General features: G+C 42.0%; 1 protein-coding gene across 1 annotated transcript in view; it reads left to right on the forward strand.

Annotated features, from left to right (window-relative positions):
* Window positions 1–20,973, forward strand: part of wdfy3 (WD repeat and FYVE domain containing 3) — an 89,054-nt gene that overhangs the window by 23,754 nt on the left and 44,327 nt on the right. The window contains exons 9-17 of the mRNA XM_056375382.1: window positions 3,064–3,543; window positions 4,317–4,427; window positions 7,291–7,484; window positions 9,905–10,176; window positions 10,871–11,068; window positions 13,046–13,129; window positions 16,784–17,003; window positions 17,141–17,355; window positions 19,992–20,104. Coding sequence (XP_056231357.1) covers window positions 3,064–3,543; window positions 4,317–4,427; window positions 7,291–7,484; window positions 9,905–10,176; window positions 10,871–11,068; window positions 13,046–13,129; window positions 16,784–17,003; window positions 17,141–17,355; window positions 19,992–20,104 — 1,887 coding nt within the window. The remainder of the gene's footprint in view (window positions 1–3,063; window positions 3,544–4,316; window positions 4,428–7,290; window positions 7,485–9,904; window positions 10,177–10,870; window positions 11,069–13,045; window positions 13,130–16,783; window positions 17,004–17,140; window positions 17,356–19,991; window positions 20,105–20,973) is intronic.

The raw sequence follows: 20,973 nt of genomic DNA on the forward strand, positions 1-20,973 counted from the left end.
CTTTAACTTATTTTTAAATCAACCCCACGTACAACAACCTGCAGCTGCAAAGACTCACTGACGCACCAAATGTTTGGCTGAAAATATTCCATGACAAAATTTACTTCCTGTTTGAGTTTTTTGTAAACAGAAGTCTATATTCGTGGTATATTTGTTTTTAAAGATTCATATCCAGCTGGAGGAAGTCAGGACGAACTTTAAATGCACTGCACTTATAGCGCACTTTACTAGTCTCACCGACCAATCGGAGCGCTTCACGCTACGAGCCACATTCACCTGTTCACGCACACATTCACAGCATGTTTTTCTACCATATGCAGACGCACACACACACACACACACACACACACACACACACACACACACACACACTCACACTGACGTCACAGTTTGTTTTTTGGAGTATTTTGCCCGAGGACATGTGGACTGGAGCAGCCGAGAATCAAACCACTGACCTTCCGATTTGCCTTTCAGATTTAAAAATAAATAAATAAATAAATAAATAGATAAAACTGTAGCTGTCCTTTTCTGTAAGTGCTAAATAATGCAGATATATCACAGCAGGGTGAATGAGGAGACATGAGCTGATAAATCTGTCAAATAGAGGTGGTGTCTTTTTGTTGTAAGATTTAACGGGTGAACAAACACCCAAAGGGAAGAGCAGCACACAGAACTTTGGAAACAATGCGGCTCTCTGCTAAACTCCCCATGCAAAGAAGGAATTGAGGACACGTTGACGTTAAATGTTGATGGAGTGAAGCTGTTCCCTCCCTCCTATCCACGATACGAACCAGTGATTCCTGATCACAGGCCTGCGTCTTAAGTCTTTAGACCACCACCGGCTCCGTTCGCCCGAAGCCCTGAAACAAGAGAGGAATTACATGTGGAAAAGTCTCCAGCCGCCGGATCTCGCCGTCACATCTTAATCCCTGCAATGACTTTGATGCTTGGTTGATCCCACAAAGCTTAACCTGTTGACAGACACCATGGCAACTCCGCCGCCTGTCACGCTGCTGGAGACGAATGCCTGAAGCCTCCCGCATACAAATGGGCTCTTTGGAGTCCAGAGATGCTTTAGCGGTTCGGAGAATTGTCTCGGGGCCTGTGTGTTTGCTCCCGCTCAAAACGGTACCCGCTAAAAAGTTTACAGAACACACATGGAAAAAGCAAATACTCCCACAACAAAGAGCGAAAAGAGAAAACTCATTAGGGAAGATAAAAGTGAATAAAACAGCTTTAAACTGGGAGAAGAATCAGTTCTGCTTCTAATATCAAACATGTTTAAAAGATTCTAGTTTTAAAAATGGAACTTTCTTACTTTAGCACCAAATCTGTTTCCTGTTGGTAAATAAACATCTTTGCATGACTGTAAAACACAAATATCTTTTAATTAGGGTGCATTATGAGCTTTTCTTATTATAGAAACTGCTGGTGTACTATGATCATGTGAAGCAGCTGCTTAGTGAAGCAGAAAAGCTCATAAGATGTTTGTACTTATTATTATCTCTATAATGTTTTGTGGGTGTTGTCATGATGCATTAGAAAGCATACGATAAGGTTTTATGATTATATTAATTAATCATTTTTTTATATACTCTAAATATTCCACCATTGATTTTCATTCATTTACTCATTTATCCATTTATTTAATTTTGTGCCTTTATTTCCTACTTATTTATTTACTTGCTAATTTATTTTAACCCCGAGTGATTTTAAAATATTCCGTTCGATGTGGTTTCATTGTGTTCACTCTTCGGCTTTAGGAGAGGACACGCATGATGAAATGTCTTTGCGTGACAGATTGTAACACGTCTATTGGCTGTGCGGTGTTACAAACTCGTCACCTCCACCCTTGCAGAAAACACCGCCTTCCCTTCTCCCTGTCAACAGCACGCACAGACGCAAACACAGAAATCAGTCAGCTAACGAACCTCCTCACCGAGCTCTACCGCCTGTTAGACCGCACGCACGCACACACACACACACACACACACACACACACACACACACACCTAATGTCAGCTCCAGCTGTGTGCAGAGTCATTACCAGAAGCCATCATGGTGCGAGGGTCGGCTTACACGCCTAATTAGCCTGCCACGTCCACTTAACGGCTGTGTGTGTGACGACACATTTCATTGTCACCGTTCCTCCGTGTGTGTGTGTGTGTGTGTGTGTGTGTGTGTGTGTGTGTGTGTGAGAGTCTCTGAGTCAAACACATTTATTTGATTGACGTCAAATCAGGGTTTTTATCCCTTGATGTTTTATTACTGATTCAACTGGAAACTGTTGACGTTTATCTTTATACAGTCAAAGACATGAGTGACAGAGACGCAGGGGATCATGATGAAGGAGCTGGTCATTACCAGTGTCGTGGACTGTGTGAAAATCACATGTTAATTAGCAGTTAGAATGACAGATGTCAGGATAGGGTTAAAAAACACAGTCAAAAAGTAAATTTTTTGGTGGATAAAGTTCCTTTGTGCGAAGTGATGTGATTTTAATTTTTAGTAACGACCAACAAAAGACAAATAAAACCAGTAATGGAGTAACAACAAGACCGTGAATTATTCTGCACATTTTAACAATGGGCAGTAGGGATGCTGCGATCAACGACACCGATCATCTACGAGTGAGATCAATTCACGGCCGATACTGCGTGCATTCAGTGGTCAATCAATCAAAAGATTTGTTTATTGTGTGTAATAAAGATGGAAAGTAGCAATTAGCAAATCGGAGCAACTTTTTTTTGTTTCGCTCCTTGGAGACATTTCATCAGCGTTGATCTCTGATATCTGCTTTCAGCTTTCAAGGCCAAGGAAACTTTTTCCATCGATTTTTCGAAGTATTGTTGCTATGGTTACCTACAGTTTGATGACTTGCCAATAAAATGACCATGATATAGATGTAACATACACAGACATTATCTGCACTTATCGCTTTTTATTATATCAAATCTCATATTTGATTTAATGAATTTTAAAAAATGTTTTTCCATTAACATTTTGATGAGTCATTCATCAGTCGTTTGTTTTGTTATAACCTTGTCATCTCTTTTCTTCCAGGCCACACGGTGCGTAACATCCAGGCCTTCGCGGTGCTCCAGAACGCCTTCCTGCGGGCTAAAACAAGCCGCCTGGCATGCATGCTGCTGGACGCCATTGGAAACATCTACGCAGCGGAGCCGGCCAACTACTTCATCCTGGAGTCGCAGCACACCCTGTCACAGTTTGCGGACCGTGTGGCCAAGCTGCCCGAGGCCCAGGCCAAGTACTTCGAGCTGCTGGAGTTTGTGGTCTTCAGCCTCAACTATGTGCCGTGCAAGGAGCTGTTCAGCGTCAGCGTGCTGCTCAAGTCGAGCACGTCGCACGCCTGCAGCATCACCGCCGTCCGGACGCTGCTGAAGCTGGCCAGGCATGACCCGGTGTTCAGCGACGTGCTGAGGGAGGTCGGCCTGCTGGAGGTACTGGTCAACCTGCTGCACAAGTACGCCGCCTTGCTCAAAGACCCGGCCACGCAACAGCAACCACACAACAATGACCAAGGTGAGGAGCTTCTCTTTTTTTTTCCCCCCTGTATATTTGCAATTACTGAAAATGAGCTGTGACGTCTGCAGAGCTGATCACACCTCCTCCATTGTATTCGTAACAGCTTCTGTCGAACTGCACCACAGTCGGACCAGGAAGCAGAATCACTCGCAAAAACAGGTCCTAAAGGAATTTAGGCAAATGACCGAACACGAGATGTGAATTTAACGTTGTAAATTCTTCCAAATCAGCGATCGGTAATGAAAGCTGAAAGAAATACATAACAGCAGACTGAACAGCAGGTGTGTTGCACCTGAATCCAACAGTGTAATGTTGCGGTAAATACACTGACACATCCTGGACTGCACTCTGCATCGCTGCAGGGAGGTCAGAAGTTGAATGAAGGTTTTGTTCAGCTGGTGTTAAGTTACTCTTTAAGGATCATTATATTCTCAGATTGGAATCATGTGAACAGCTGGTACTAAAGGTAAAACAGAGCAATCACCAATAAGTTAATCTTATAGATCGGTAAATACACAAGAAGATGTCGAATCCGCAGCATCCTGTGACGACTGAGCGCTCGACAGAAGTCCGTACAATATAAAATCCAAGACTTAAAGAAAAGTTTGAGAAACTACTCGTCTGACCTGAAATGCAGGTGTCAGAAGATTAAATTCAGTTTTCTCATTGTGTTATTGAGTTTTTTATTTATTACATAGTTAGTATGATACACTTACTGTGTGTCTGTGATGAAATCATGACTGTTCCCTGTGTTTCCCCTCCGTCTACAGCCGACTGTAAAAACAACACAGTGGCAGAGGAGCAGAAGCAGCTGGCCTGGCTGGTGATGGAGACCCTCACTGTGCTCCTGCATGGCTCCAACACCACCAACACCAATGCAGGTAAACACACACATCTTTGGTTTACTATATTCATGTGGACCCATCATTGACTCAATGCATTCCCTAACTCTAACACAACCTCATATCACTTTTAAAAACACTTTTTTTCACAAAGCTTTTGAATAATCTCTTAAATATTTCACATATTTTTAGATTTCTGATTTGTGTTTTTACTTTTATTTTGAGTAATTTGTTTTCATGTAACTAAACTTATCATTATTATTATTATTATGAGACCTAACTCCAACCCCAACCCTGATCTAAACCTGATTCTAAAATCAAACTTGAACCCTCAAACAGCCATTTAAACTTGTGGGATCCAGCAGTTTGGTCTCCATAAAGTTGTCAGGCCCCACAAGTGTATTGGGCTCCTGCTTTTCAGACCCCATGAATATAATAATAATAATGATAATAATAATAATAATAATAATAATAATAATAATAATAATAATAATAATAATAATAATAATAATAATAATAAGCTTTATTAATATAGCGCCTTTCAAAACACAGTTATAAAGTGCTTTACAAGACGAGATAAAATTGAAGAGGAACAATAAAAAAATGAACGATTAAAAAAAGACATTTAAAAACAGTTTAAGGGTTTTTACAACATTGTGGAGGGAGAGAAAAGTGACAATGAGGTTCAGTAAAAATGAGATAAAACAGTCTAAAACAATTCAATTAATTGCTGAGAAACAGGATGATGACTTAATATAATAATAGATTTGAAACATTAGTAGATTCAGACCCTGAGCCCAGAGAAAGCACACCCATAAAACAATCTTTAAAAGGGATTTAAAAGTCCACACACACACACACACACACACACACACACACACACACACACACTCTCTCTCTCTCTCTCTCTCTCTCTCTCTCTCTCTGTAACTCGTTGCACATACTGAAGTTGCTGCTGCAGGTGACTTGTTTCATGCTGTGCAGGATGTTGGGCGGGATCAGGATCAGTGACAGACCGGCGTTACCAGTTCCTTTATAACAACTGATGACATGTCAACTGTACTTTCATGGTTTAATTATTTGTTTGACCTTGAACGCTGATGACGCTAAAAAGGGTGAAATCACTCAATGTGGTGATTTAATTCAGCCCCAAAAAAAAACATTTGTGCTGATTTGTGTCCTTGAGCAAAAACACTGAATCTCCACCATCACCACGGCTGCTGGTTCTTGACCTCTGACCTCTCCGTCCAGCTGGAGAGGAAAGAGACTTTTCCTCTGGGGATCAATAAAGCATCTTATTACATTTGCTTAAACCTCCCTCATCCTATCCCATCAAATCACCCAGTCCCACCCTCTGTGTGTGTGTGTGTGTGTGTGTGTGTGTGTGTGTGTGTGTGTGTGTGTGTGTGTGTGTGTGTCTGTGTGTGTGTGTTTGTGTGATGATGAGTCACAGAGACGTCCAACAGACTGCACACTGACGGCTCACAGCTCTCCTCAAACTTGATGATGACTGCGCTCTCTCTCTCTCTCTGTCTCTCTCTCTCTCTCACGCTGATGTGTGTGATATTTGTAGCTCTCCACTCCCGACACGCAGATCGTCCGTCTTATCTGAAGAGACTTGAAGCGAGCGCCGACGAGTAGAAAAAAATAAATAAAAAGATTCAGTGCGTCACCAAAATCACAAGAAAATCTAAGGTCTAAAAGAAGCATCCGCCCACCAGAGCGCCACGCAACGGCTGACGGAGGAGCGCAGGCGAAAATCAAACCAGAACCTCATCATCGTTTTCAGCAGTTCACAATAAGTAGTAACAGGATATTAAGAATCAAAACCAACAACATTATGGAACAGTAACTCTATACCGAGGGTGAACTTGAAGAGTATTCCCGACAGTGAAAGGTTTCTTCAGTCTGACCTCGGGACTGAAACAGTGGAGCGGCAGTATTTTATCTTAAAGTCACACCGCTCCTCTGTAAAAATCCGACCTTTGGAGCTTAAACACGAACCGTCTGTAGGTTCGAGACGTGGCTCTGAAAAGGTTTGCAGCTGCCGTCAGCTTGGATTTATGTTTCACTACAGAACCAGAGATACACCAAAGAAAACCAACATATCAAAACATAAATAGACTTCTACACTGTTTATACTGGGTATGATTTGATAATAAATGACTAAATATGTGTGTGAAACTGTTGGTCAAATAACTGATTTTTGATTAATTGTTATTTTATCTTGATAAATGACTTGAAGAAACTGGTTTTAATTTGAGTATTTGCTGCTTTTCTGTCTTATGATGTTCATGTTGTGGACTTCCTCACATCCATTCCAAGAAGGAATTAAACTGAACATGAACGATTCATGTTTTTGTATTTTTTTTTTTTTTTTTAAGTATATTTTTTTGGGCTTTTATGCCTTTAATGGACAGCACAGTGGAGAGTGACAGGAAACGGGGAGGCAGAGAGAGAGAGGGGGAATGACATGCAGCGAAAGGCCGTCCGATGCAGGATTCGAACCGGGGCCGACTGCAGCGAGGACTGTAGCCTCTACACATGGGGCGCCTGCTTAAACCACTACGCTACACAACGCCCCCATGTTTTTGTATTTTGAGAAGCCCTCGTTTGAGGACGTCACTTTTTCCTTTTTTTTTTTTTTTTTTTAGACGAAACAATTGAGTCGATCGTAATGAAACTGCTGATCGGTTTCAGGCCAAGATAAATACACTGAACAATCAGAACGACCGGGATGAGATTGATGGATGTCGTGTGTTTAGCTGTGCTGTGGAGAATAAACCATTCAACATTTAAATCTAAAACACTTTCTGACACACACTGTCACAAATGCTCAGTTCAAAACTATGAGATGACATTTCTCCCTCCCTCTCTCCCTCTCTCTCTCTCCACCTCAAAGCCCTTTTCCGGGAGTTTGGCGGCGCCCGCTGCGTCCATAACATTGTGAAGTACCGTCAGTGTCGGGAACACGCCCTGCTCATCATCCAGCAGCTCGTACTGTCGCCAAGCGGTGACGACGACATGGGGACGCTGCTGGGCCTCATGCACTCTGCGCCGTCCAGTGAACTGCAGCTAAAGACGGACATATTGAGGGTAACAACACACACACACACACACACACACATACAGCTGCACATTTTCCAACATACTCTCGTCAGTGCTTTTTGTTTTGTACAAAATAACCCTCGTACGTGTGAGTTAACAGAAGCTCTTGGTGAGAGGCCGTCGGCACCAACGCAAACCTTCAGTTCTAGTGAGGAAAAGAAAGTCTGCAATTTCAAAATCAATATACATTTGAAGCCCTGCATACAGTAATTGCTTCAGACCAGGGTTACTGAGTGTTAGGTGCACATAAAGGCATATACACACACACACATTAACACACACACACACACACACACACACACACACACACACACACAGAGAGAGAGGATGAGAGGATGGCGGTTCGTTTTCTGAAACATAATTGCATTTTGAAATTCCTCTCCATCAGACGAGGTAATTCTCACGCCTTCTGAAGGCTCCGGCTGGATTAACCCGTCAGCATTTTGCTCCTATTTCACTAATCAGGGATTTTAATTATAACCCTCAAAAAAAAAAGCAGACTGCAAAGACCTTGTATAAAATACAGTTCAACATTAAAATCGTTTTTTCCTGGCTCTTCATTGGAGTTTATGCACCACTGACAGTAACACAAATAGATCTCAATATTAAGCTGATTAGCTTTGTGAAAGTGAACATTTAACCCTGTAATCTCTCGAGAGGGGGAGGGGGGGTGCTGGTTTAACACCCAGCACATGAATTTTTCACCAGCACATAGCCACAGCTCGCTGGTAATTTCCCAGCTTGGAGGACAGGAAGTTGGAGACATCCTGTGATTGGTTTAAAAAACAAAAAGAAAACGCTGTGCTGAGTCTGACAGTATTGTAATGCAGCAGGAAACAGCTGCATCAGTGGTGCAACGGATCACTGTTTTTACTTCTCTTCACTTGCAGAAGTGGGTTAAAATCTTGTTGTCGATAAAATCATCAGTTTTATGCATGATTAGATGAGAATCCTGAGTGTTGAAATTTTTTGTTGTTTAACAAAATAATCTTAATCTAAAGTTTTTAGTCCTGGCAGGTCTCTGTTTCACTCTTCAGGTGAATCAAATACCTGAGGAATCATTACGCAGAAATCTCACAAAAATAAAAGGATTTCTGCTCGTTGACTTCCAGCACAATTTTACAGTATCTTATAGCATCTCAAACTGGCATCTTAATATGTTTATTCACCTAAATTATATAAAAGAATAAAATAAAATTAAATAGTTTCTCATTTTTCCTGAATGAAGTTTTATTTAATTTCCGCTGCCACTGCAAAATTGTTTTGGATGAGTTAAGACTGTGGTGAATTACACTGTCTAAATGAGATATTTCTTTAATTCTACTGCTTTTTTATTTGTAGGATATGGAGTTAATGATGATATAATAGTTAATGATGCACTGTAAGTAGGTAACAGGTGTCTTACGCACATGTTCAGAAATAATAACGTTTATTAGTTTATGTTTTTGTCCTATAATCCCAACATCTTTGGAGCATTCAGTCGTCAGGGGTCGGAGCGCACCCGTCTCCCAGTTCAACCTTCACTTTGATCTCAGCTACACACCTGGAAAGTGTCTGTTCACAGGCAAACAGATCAAATAAACACCTGTCCTTAAAGCAGGGGCACATTTTGCAGTGATGACACCAACACACAAACACAAGGTGAAAACGTTCCCAGCCACTGTGTTGGTGGCATGATGCTAATGAAAGAGTCTCCGGTGGTACCAAGCTCTGCTCTCACTGACGTGTGCTGACGCTTCGCTTCACTTCACTTCACCTATGTCATTCAGAAGCTTCATCTGTCGCCGAGCCCCGACGTTGTCTCTGCTTTTCAGTTGCTAGTTAAAATCCTGCCCCTGTCACCGTCATCCTCTGCTCTCAGGCTGTTTTTAGGTCCCCAAACCTATATCTAGGTTAGAGTTTGATGTTTTCGGTTTAGCTTACTTGCAAATGCGAAACATAAAACTTGTAGAAAAATGTAGGGGGAAAAAAAAAAAAATCCAGTCGGTGTGGTGAGCCAAAGAAACCCCAGGGGCTCATAAATATGCCTCACCGCAAAGAAGAAGGAGAATGAAATGAGTTGATGAATGGAGACATGACTGAATGAGGTGGAAAAAAAACCAAAACAACGAATGACATGAAAACTCAACACTGGAAAGAATAATTGAGTGACAAAAAGTACGTGAAATAAAGTGAGTTAAAATGATGCAGCGAGAGTGAAACAGCATGTGTGACATCTTCAGAATAAATGATGCGACAGCTGATGCACCTTTGGGGGAGATATAAAAAAAAAAAGTAATTTCCCGCCAACTAAATGTGTTTTGTTTCTTTGTAAAGAGCTCATTATTTTCTGAAATGAAGAAGATTAAATGTGGAAACATCAAGAAAATGAAATGATGTTTCTGTCCTCTCTTCTTCCGCCCTTCCAGGCTTTGCTTGCAGTGTTGCGCGAGAGTCACCGCACCCGGACGGTGTTCCGCAAGGTGGGCGGCTTCGTCTACGTCACCTCCCTGCTGGTGGCCATGGAGCGCTCACTGTGCCAGCCGCCGCGCCACGGCTGGGAGCGCGTCAACCAGAACCAGGTGTTCGAGCTCCTGCACACAGTGTTCTGCACGCTCACCGCCGCCATGCGCTACGAGCCCGCCAACTCACACTTCTTCCGCACAGAGATCCAGTTCGAGAAGCTGGCGGACGCTGTGAGGTGAGGCCTGTTCCCGCTTCTGTTAATCATGAGCTCAAGGAACATCTGTGTTTCTTAATCCTCCGCAAATCTGGCCCGCCCCCCTGCGAATCGCCATATTTGCTTTTCATTTGGAAGGGTTTGGTTTTGTCCTTCGTTTTCTGGATGGAGAGATGAATTATTAATGAAAACGTTCACACTACCTCTGGTGCATGTTTACATTGAGGACTGATGCATTTCCTTCCTCGTAAAAACATTTGCAGAACCTACATTGGGAACTATGCGACCTTGAAGGAACGTTTTTAAATCGTGGAAAAACTCAACTGAAGGTCCACTTACTTGATTTCTTCTGCAGCTTTCAGTCACATCTTAATGCCTTCATCAGCAGATGGAGTTTGTGTAGTATCTAAAGTTTCTTACTTCACACAGTAACGACTGAACCGTCTCCCTGGCGACTAAGATATGACTGAAAGCCCAGGAAACAACCTAGTTCACAAATAGTTTACAAGTAAGATGTAATAGAATAATAATAGAGTTACATAATATGTAAATGTGGAAGCAGGATAATGTATGAAGAACCGCTGAAATGACTGTGGTGCTTCCTATTTGATGTGTTTTGTATTTCAGTTCAAAGAAAGACGACAAATCCTTTGTATTCTTTCCGATGCAAGTATTATGTGGTTTGATTATGTGGTTTTATTTTGAAAAACACCAGACTGCTGGGCTGTTTCTCGGACACCAAGAAGCTGGGTCCCACGGCCGTGTTCCCCTCCAACGCTCAGCCCTTCCAGAGGCTGCTGGAGGACGAGGCCGCCCCCGGAGGCTGCGCCGGAGACAGCGTCTGCCCCACGCTCAAACACTGCAGCAAGCTCTTCATCTACCTGTACAAGATGGCAACCGACTCTTTTGACAGGTGAGCGCGTTACGCAACCCGGGCATTGCAGTGTGATATTTAATAATGGCATTCAAATAATTGTTATATACACTGTTTGGGTTTCGTGTGAGGTGAGAGCCCGCCAGTGGCGTGTAGGAATGTGTAGCAGTGTGTACATTACACCATAAATCAGGCTTGAAGGGTCGTCTCTCTGCATGTAGCTCGCACATGAATACAGATGAGGCTTTCCTGTCAACATGCTGTCGACGAGTTATTGATTCACTGTGTAACGAGTGAACAGTTTAGAGAGAGTTTGTCGCCGTGTAAAGAATTACGATGTGACTGTGGGTCATGGGTTCTGAGTCACGGAGCCTTTCGGCAGATTGAAACCACATGTTCATTTCTCACGTTTTATTTTTTTATTTTTTTATACATATAATAAAAGCCTTCAGTTAATTTCTCTTCCTCCCCATGAGGGACTGTCGTGTTTCTTTTGGCCTCGTTTGAATCTTAAATGAACTCCTATCAACGTTTTTTAATTTTTTAAGGTCCAAATTATTGAGCCTGAGGGGGATTATTGTCAGAACAACAACAACATCAACAGTGCTGTACAAACTCAAGTGACCTAAAAAACTGAACTCATAATGAAGCAAATCTCCCCTTTGCTTCATTATGAGTCATACCTTAAATCTGTGCTGATTGTTTGAGTTCTGCTTCTTTATTACTGTAGATTAAAAGTCTGTTCTGTGTTTTATTTGAAGTGTTGATCCATAAGAAGATATATTTGTGGTTTTAAGAACCAAAAAACCATCTCAGTGTAGTTTTACATCTGCTCTCTCAGGCTTCTCTCTGGAGCTCTAGTAACAACAGGTCAGTGAGCCAATCAGAAGAGAGGAGGCTCTGAGCCTCTCTTCTGATTGGTTTTCTGAGTGATACAATAAAAATATAGCAGATTTCAGGTAAAATCACTTAAAAAACAAACAAACAACTAAATCCTGCAAGGTTTGGATGGTGGGGCCAGTTGGGCGGGGCTTGGTGACTGCTTTGTTGTGACATCACAAAGTTCCAGAAGTCCTGACAGCTGGTTTTAAGGCTCAGTTTCTGAATACAGGCTGTGTGCATTTCTCTGTGGACTGAGGCTTTGATACTTTCACAGTATTAATATAGAAGCTAGACCTGATGTATAATCACACTACACATGGAAATCTACCTTTATATAACACGGGACCTTTAAAGTTAATTTGCTGCATCTTACATCAACAATCACGTCCAGCTACACTGAAGACTGACACTAACATGCTGAGGATTTACAATATAAAACAGAGACGCTGTTGAGTGAAATAAAGTTTAATAAAGAGGTTGACTGAGGCTGTGACTCAGCCTGACAGTGTTGTCATGATGCCAGAAAGTGTGAAATCAGTTCAAATGATAAATAATCAGAAATTAATTACAACTGTGATGCCAAAGGAAACAAGAAAAAAAAAATAAATACACATTTTGGTTTAAGGTGTTTTAAGGCGGGTTGTTCAGATGCTGCTCTCAGTGTCTGGGCCTGTTGACTGCAGTTTAATCGGTTACAATCCTCTTTACCCCATTTCTTCTTCTGTGCATGTGTGCACCACCTGGAGGTCACAGTCGAAAGCAGTTTGCATTTAGCTGAAGGTATCAGACTCCTGCCTCGGTCGCTATGACAGCACTACCTGCGCAGCTCATGTGCAGGTGTAGCTGGCGTCATGCATGTGCTCCAGCTGTAGCTCTGATCCTGTTTCCTCTGTCAGCTTTCCACTAACAGCTTCTTCTCTTCTTCTCTTCTTTTCTCTTTTTTCGTCCTCTAACCTCTGGCTGTTCATCCTCGGTCTGGTCCATCTGCACGGCTGCATGTGCGTGTGTGCGTGTGCGTGTGTGTGTGTGTGCATGTTTGTCTTTGATTGTGGCTTTCTGTGTGTGTGTGTGTGTGTGTGTCTGTGTGTGTGTGTGTGTGTGTGTGTGTGTGTGTGCGTGCGTGCTGCCATGCAGTCGTGCGGAGCAGGTGCCTCCCTGCCTGACGCATGAGACCTCGCTGCCCTCGCCGTGGGGCACGCCAGCACTCGCCAGGAAGAGGTAGCTACAGCGCTCTGCCACTTTTCTCACCCTCATTCCTTCCTCTGCATTTTCCATTTTCCTCACCTTCACTCAAACACGCCCACAAAACGATCCCGAGTCCGTCTTCACCGTCCTAGAAATCCTTTGGCAGGTCATGTGACAGGACAGTTTCACACCCACAGAGATGAAACAGGTTTCAACGAGGGAAAAACTCAGGCAGGTTTTCTTAGATTTATTTCTCCACTAATAATAGATTCAATTTGAGGTTTTCATCTGATAATTAAAATAATTAAGAGCTTAAAGGTTTAGTGATACAACCAGTTCACAGTGATTGTTAATTATCTTCATTATCTGATAATCTATTCATAATATTTCTGAATAATTTAATCATTTGATTTATAAAATGTCAAAAAATAATGAAAAAAAGTCGGTCACCATTTCACATTTTATATCTTCAGGTTACTTTATTTGTCCCTTCAACAGGCCAAATACCAAAGATTCAAATGATAAGGAAACGAGAGCCAAGGAAATCTGTTGATTAATTGAGGTGCTCTACAAAAAAATCAATAATTGATTAATCGTTTTGTATTTTTCAAGTTAAAAATACAAAACATTTGATGATTTTCTGCTTTTCCTGATCTCACTTTATGAAATCCTGATGACCAGTATTTGACTTTATTCTGATGTTTTAATAAACCAAACTATTTATTGATTAATCAAGATAAAAATTGGCAGATGAATTGATCATTAAAATAAGCAGCTTGAGCCCTAAATCTTCACATTTGAAAAGCCAAAGGGACCAAAGAATGGTTGACGTTGCAAACTGATTTTCAAAATCATTTTAAATGAATTTCCAGTTGATTGACTAATTGATTAATCAACTAATCACATCAGCACTAGTTTCTTTTGCTAATAGATATCTCGGGGCAGAACCTCTTCTATGAGCTTGAAATTGTAAAAATAAATTGATTCTATTGATTATTCCTCACGTCTGAGCTCACACTGAATATGGACTGAAATCCGGAGTAACGGCTCGTCATCCTCCACGCTGACGGGCTGTCAGAGGAGCGGCAGAGATAAATAAGTCGAGTGAACAGTATTTTTCTTGTTGCCGCCACAGTGTCGTCTCAGTCTGTCTCCAGCCTCGCCGCTGTATTTGCGACGCTCTTCTACATCCACGCAGAAATCAACCAATTACCCTCAGTCGAATGTGGCCGTTCTTTTCTTCTCATCACATTCCTCTGCGTACTCCCCCCCCCCCCCCCCCCCCCAATCCTCCCTCTTCTTCTCTTCCCTCTGAAGTAACGCCGAACCCTCCTCACCCCAGACTCTGCTACACTTTGAATTTCATTTACAAAAGCAAAAACAGTCGGGATATTTTGAATGTGCTCTGCCTTAGTGAGCTGTAATAGATGTCAAGGTTAAACTGGGCGGGGGGGGGGGGGGTCTCTTTCTGTCTGTCTGTCTGGATCAGTTCCAACGCTGCATATTCATGAGGTGCACTGATTTGACAATTAGTCCCTGTTTGTATACTTCTATATGAGCTCTCCTGTGTGGACTTTTAATTACCATTTTTTCTCAGATTGCTTTTTCCTTCTTTTCCACCCTCAGTTTTCAACGTCCCCAAAAAAAAAAACAGATGCTAATTGCTCAGGTTTCGCTTGGTTTGATTCAAATGGAAACATCATCATGTGATATAATCTCCGTCCAAGTGATACTCAGCAGCTCCAAAAACATCTTGTGCAACGAGCTGTGCCTCAGAGGGAATGCCAGCAGTTTGCAGTCGGTGCTGCGGTGATCATGTTTGTGACAGTTGCACAGTTTTGATTAAACAAGTATTTTCGTAATCTAAACAAAAAAAGGAATAAAACCAGGCTCTTTTCAATGTTGCATGTTCGGGCCTCTCCATGGATCACTGAACTGGAGAAATCTGTGAAAACAATATGCATTCACGCTGAAGTGATTCTGCTTGGAGGAAACACTGGAAAACTGCAAACCTGGTCATCACAGCCTTTCTTTCTTTTCTTTTTAACAGAGCCAAAGTTCAGAGTCAGCTGTTCTTATTTACATATTTTCCAGTTTCTGCGGTTAGACAACTAAAGAGGCATGAAATGGTGATTTCATTTCAGCTTTTTAGATGCTTCCTGTTAACCATGCAGACAGTAAATCCTTCAGTGTTGCACAGAGAGGTCGAGAAAATAATGTTTTACGATCGCGGCTAAAGAAAAAATAAATAATGGTTACAGTTTTCCCTGAGGCCGGCTGCACAAAACACATTTTTCTCCTTATCTTAGTCTTATGATTAAGGAATCGTTGCACAGAAGACCTTAGTGACCAAAGTAAGGAAAGAAAGTTACCTCTGACTCTGTATCAACTGCAACATGATGAGTTTATGGTGATTAATGAAGAAAACAGACCTTTTTAAGAGTTTCTGTGCAGCACCCTCAGCTAAGGAGAGAGTCAACCTCAAGTGTCATACTTCAGCAGAACACCTGGGGTGTTTTGTGCCTTTATTTTACCAGGAAGTCCCACTGAGATAAAATAATGTCTTTATAAAAAAGAGATCTGACAGAGATAGCAGCTAAACAAACTGCATTGCTCCAATTTCTGCAGGTGCATTTCTCATTTACCACATTCTTTATGATGCCCTTGAAATTTTCAGTGGATATAAATTTAGCTAATTTTAGATCTTTCTGCAGATTATTTGAGCATCGTCCTCTTGTTTTTAGGTGAGAAATGGCAAGTTTAATGTTTGAATAAGCCGGACTCATTAGATCTAGCAGCCATTACTTTATTTATGTAGAACATACTGTAAGTAAGCCTCGTCTTTCTTCTCAGACAGAACATAATAATTTAGAATTGCGATTATATTCCACAAAAAAAACAAATCAAAAACCCAACAATTAAAACATCCACTGGCGACTGTGAGCACGAGCAACCCTGTTAGTTTCCTGCACCGCATTGAACCCTTCCAGCACATGATGCTGACTCCAGCCTTTTCCAGCTCAGCATATCTCCCGAGGTGGGATTTGCCACTCTTTAATTTGCATCGCAGTAACGCGCCTGTTTTGTCTAATTGCCCGACTGCAGGCGCCGGCAGATCTCTCCCGCTCTGCGCCGTTCGCACAGGAGGAGGGGGCTCAGCGCTTCAGAACGAAACGGGGGTCGACCGACACCCTGTGTGAAGTGTGAAGACCGCTGACTCATGTCAAATTTAAAACCGGAGTCCAAAGTGTTGAATGCGATTTTACACTGATTCGGTGATGTAATTACCTCCATCCTCGTTATGAGAACGTCTTCACTGAGCTGTGAAAGAAGGTTTTCCTCTGGGAGACACTGTGGCTGAAAATATGAATATTTATTCCTGTGAGTGACTCACAGATTTCACTGTAGAGAAGAGCTTCTAACAAACTTATCTATGTTTGACTATACATGGCTGGAGGCAGCTTCTAATATCCCATCTCATCATGATGATTTGATTTTCTTATCTTAATAAACCTGTTCTCTTAACTGTATTAACAGGGATCAGCAGGGTTCCCCGTGACAAAATATTCAACACACTTTCTGTTTGTTTGTTTGAACCTTGTTGTGTCTGTGGTATGAATAATTTGATTTGCCTCTTACTGAATTAAACTAAATTGATGACTTCTTTCTCCCTCCCTTTTCTCCCAGACAAGGCTACTACGGTACGTCGGGTCCCCCCGCCCCGGTCAAAGCCCTCACAGACCTGAAACTCCACCTGTCTAACCCCACCCATCCTGCCGCCTCCTCCTCCTCCTCCTCCTCCTCCTCCTCCTCGTCGTTGTCGTCAGACATGGTGGTCATCCACCCAGGGGCCGTCCTGGCCATACTGGACCTGCTGCCCTCCGTCTCCTCCGACAGCCAGCCAGAGGTGAGGAAACACAAGAAGGAAATCCAATATTGTCATAAAAAAGTAATTGATTATTGCTTAGAAAGGCCTAACTAACACACCCAGAGGAACTGAGTGGGTACCAACCTTGGGATAACCCCCCCCCCGTCTCCTTCCAGCATGCTCTGGACCTGCAGCTGGCGGTGGCCAACATCCTCCAGCTGCTGGTGAACAGTGAGAGGAACCAGCAGGTGTTGTGCGAGGCCTGCCTCCACCAGCGGTTGTTGCAGCGCTGCAGTCAGGCGCTGGGCGACGAAGACCACCCACTGCACCCGCCGCTGCAGAGGATGTTCGAGAGGCTGGCCTCGCAGGCCCTGCAGCCGATGGCACTCAGGTACTGGATCTGGTTTATATTGTCTAAACTTAACATGCACATAACTTTAACCCTCAAGCGTTATCAACATGTCCTGGTATTTTGCTGATTGCATTTATTTATTTATTCATTTATTTACTCTTTATTTGGATCAGTATTAGCTTGCACACAGTGGTCGCTCGTCTTCCTGCGGTCCGCACACAAAAACAAGAAATAAAACAATTATTAAAATCTCATTATATTAATAAAAAAACAGAAAAAAACAAAACAAGCCAAACAGAAAATAACTGAAATGAAAAACTCTACATGTTAAAAAAACAAACAATAACAACAATGTCACAAATGCACATAAACAAGAAGAAAATGAAGACAATTAAAAGCAAAGAAACCACATTAACATCTAGAAAATCTGCTCTTGGACTCTTGATAATGTTCTGTGTTGGTATTTGTCGGTCAGATTTTTAGCCAACTGATTGGCTCTTTTCATAATAACATACAGTATATGTTGTTATGTATGTTTTACAGCTCAGAATTAAAGCAAAGTTATTAAAATGGCTCTAAACTATAACAACAAATAGAAGAAAAACTAAACTAAAGTTCAGTAGTCTAGTATTTGCCCGGCTGCACTCCATCCCAGAACAACGAGATTCCTCACTATTGGATGGAAAACTGTGAGTTTTTGTTGTTATTAGTTTGTTGTTGTGGCGGTGGCACCAGATGGAAGGCCGTGCTGTTACCCAGTTTAGAGTTTATCGTCTGTTCGTCTGCCATTTTCGGGGGGGGGGGGGGGGCATCTCAAATTCAGCTTCCTCATCAACCTCAGCTGTAATTGGGCTCAGATGGGTTTCTCTGAGTGCTTACATTAGCATGCTGATGTGCTGCTTTATCATGCTGATGTTTGAAGAAAACCTTCATGACCTCAGTGAGTTTAAACTCTCACCTTGCTGCAGTGACGCACAGGTGTACCCCAGGACCCTGTGACATCACCGCTGGGTGGCTGATCAGTCATTTAGCATGCTACATTTAGCCTTTTATCGTGCTAACATTGAGTGTGTAACATTTACTTAGCTTGGTAGCATGCTAACACGCTAAAGTTGTTAACTTTTAGCATTGTAGCATGTTTATCTCTCTAAGTAGCAGGGTAAAGAGCTAAAATTGAAACAAACAGTGGATAATATTATCTTTTTTGTTTATCAGTGTTAATAATGTTTAATATTTAATATTTAGATATTTTATTTAAGCGGGTAATGATGGTGGCTTTGCAGTCATTTCTCCATCAGTTTATGGACGTTAATGTTCTTTTTTCCAATTGAGAGATATGATTCGTAGGATGAGACGTGGGCAGAAATAAGTGCCACAAACGTTCTTACGTCCTGGAGGTTCTTCTGAGGAACATTCCCTCCAGTGGAAAAAATAACAAAAAACGAAATGAGGTGCGAAGGGTAATCTGCTGTGACAGGCTTCAGAGTGTGAAGGAGGCCTATGTCTACAGACAGAACTGAGAGATTCTCATTTCCTGCTTGACTAGTTAAGTGAGATGGGAGTTTGGGGTTGAAGAACCGGGGGGGGGGGGCTTATTTGACATGCACGTCGTTGTTTCTTTTCATATGTAAATGCGAACTCCCCGGCTGATTTTTCTCTCCCCATGTAATTGTGCTTGGGGTAAACATATCTGTAGCTGTCAATCTGTTTCCCATCATCTTCTCTCTCTCTCTCTCTGTGAGCGCTGTCAGTCGTCTTCTGTCACTTTGCCGTCATAATTCTCCTCCTGTGTTTTTTTGTTATTTCTTTCTTCTTCTTCTTCTTCTCATTTTGTTTCTGCTCTGCCGACATCAGCCGGCAGCAAAGCTCCAGAGTGTCTCCGTGTCTTTGGTATTGTTATTGAAGCTACCCGGTTCCGCACGCTACCGTCGCTCACTCAGCGCTCTGACGAGTGGGACTCTTTGCGTTCATGTCACTTACATGCCAGTCAGCCTCGTCGCCCACTTTGAAAACACGCTAAAACATGCTGTTAACCAGAGCGGCCGAGGTGTAGAAGCCAACCTGCGGAGTAACGCTGTGATGGATGCTTTTACCCAGAGTGCTTTACAGCTTCATGAGAACATATAGGACATGTTTATGATCGGTGGTTCCCCAGGGATGACAACACGAGCCATATTCCTTTTACTGAGCAGCTAGTTAATGAAAACAGACTTATTATGTCGATAAACAACTTCTTTTTTTAATATTGATCGGTCACCGTTTAAAGGTCTTTGATTATCCTGAAAGGTTTCCCATAAATAAAATGTATTGTTACTTTGAATTTACGGCAGGTTTTACCCTTTTTATCCAGAGTCAGATGACTTGCATTTCTTTTTGTTTCTTGCAGTTTGTTGGTTGACTGGTGAGTGAAGCCTAGCTTAGTTTAATTCCTGGGGCTCAACAAATACTTTCTCGTTAAAGCCACTGAAAGGATTTTGATACAGATCGACGCCGACTTTCTAATTTTTGTTAATTTTTTGCTAATTGCTGTAACGCCAAGAACAAGCTGATGGAAATAAATGATGATGAAAAAAAATAAGAAGCTATCTCCACAATATTATCCATCCTGTGTCTTTCTTTTTTCTTTGTTGGTATATATTTATTATCATTGACTTCCTGCTCGTCTTCCCCTCCAGGGAGTTCTTACGTCTTGGAAACCCTCTGAACTGCGGCGCCTGGGACAAGAAGCTACTGAAGCAGTACCGGGTCCACAAACCGAGCTCCCTCAGCTACGACGCCGAGATGAGAAGTAAGACAATAACAGCTCTCATCCCAGTTTTGATCACATGATAGTGACTGTGCCGGGTCTCTGAGAGGAAGTGCTGTTCCTGGTGTTCTCCATCAGACCTGTTTCTAACTGATAAACTGGTTTCTCTTTGTACTGTTGGTCACCGTCTTCTAGCACAACAGCAGGACATGTCAAAGAACATTTTGTGCTGCAGTTGTTATATTATTCTGCCTCTAAATTTTTGCTATTATATGCTCGATAGTTTTGCCTTTATATATGCAATAACATTTCATGACAATATGTAATTACCTTTAAATGGTAAATGAGAGTCAGTTTGTAAAGTCCAATATTTATTTCTTTTTCTGCGTTTTATTTGAAGTGTTGATCCATAAGAAGATATATTTGTGGTTTTAAGAACCAAAAAACCATCTCAGTGTAGTTTTACATCTCCTCTATCAGGCTTCTTTCTGGAGCTCTAGTAACAACAGGTCGGTGAGCCAATCAGAAGAGAGGAAGCTCTGAGCTTATCTTCTGATTGGCTGACTGTTTTCTGAGTGATCCAATAAAAATATAGCAGATTTCAGGTAAAAACACTCAGAGAAACCAAATCCTGCAAGGTTTGGATGGTGGGTCCAGGTGGGCGGGGTTTGGTGACTGCTTTGTTGTGACATCACAAAGTTCCAGAAGTCCTGACGGCTGGTTTTAAGGCTCAGTTTCTGAATATAGGCTGTGTGCATTTCTCTGTGGACTGAGGCTTTGATACTTTCACAGTATTAATATAGAAGCTAGACCTGATCTATAATCACACTACACATGGACAGAGACCTTTACACTGGATGGGACCTTTAAAATTTCACTTCTCAGAAACAGTTTCATGCATTTTCTTGTTC

This window comes from Seriola aureovittata, chromosome 5, assembly GCF_021018895.1.
Source record: "Seriola aureovittata isolate HTS-2021-v1 ecotype China chromosome 5, ASM2101889v1, whole genome shotgun sequence".
NCBI lineage: Eukaryota > Metazoa > Chordata > Actinopteri > Carangiformes > Carangidae > Seriola > Seriola aureovittata.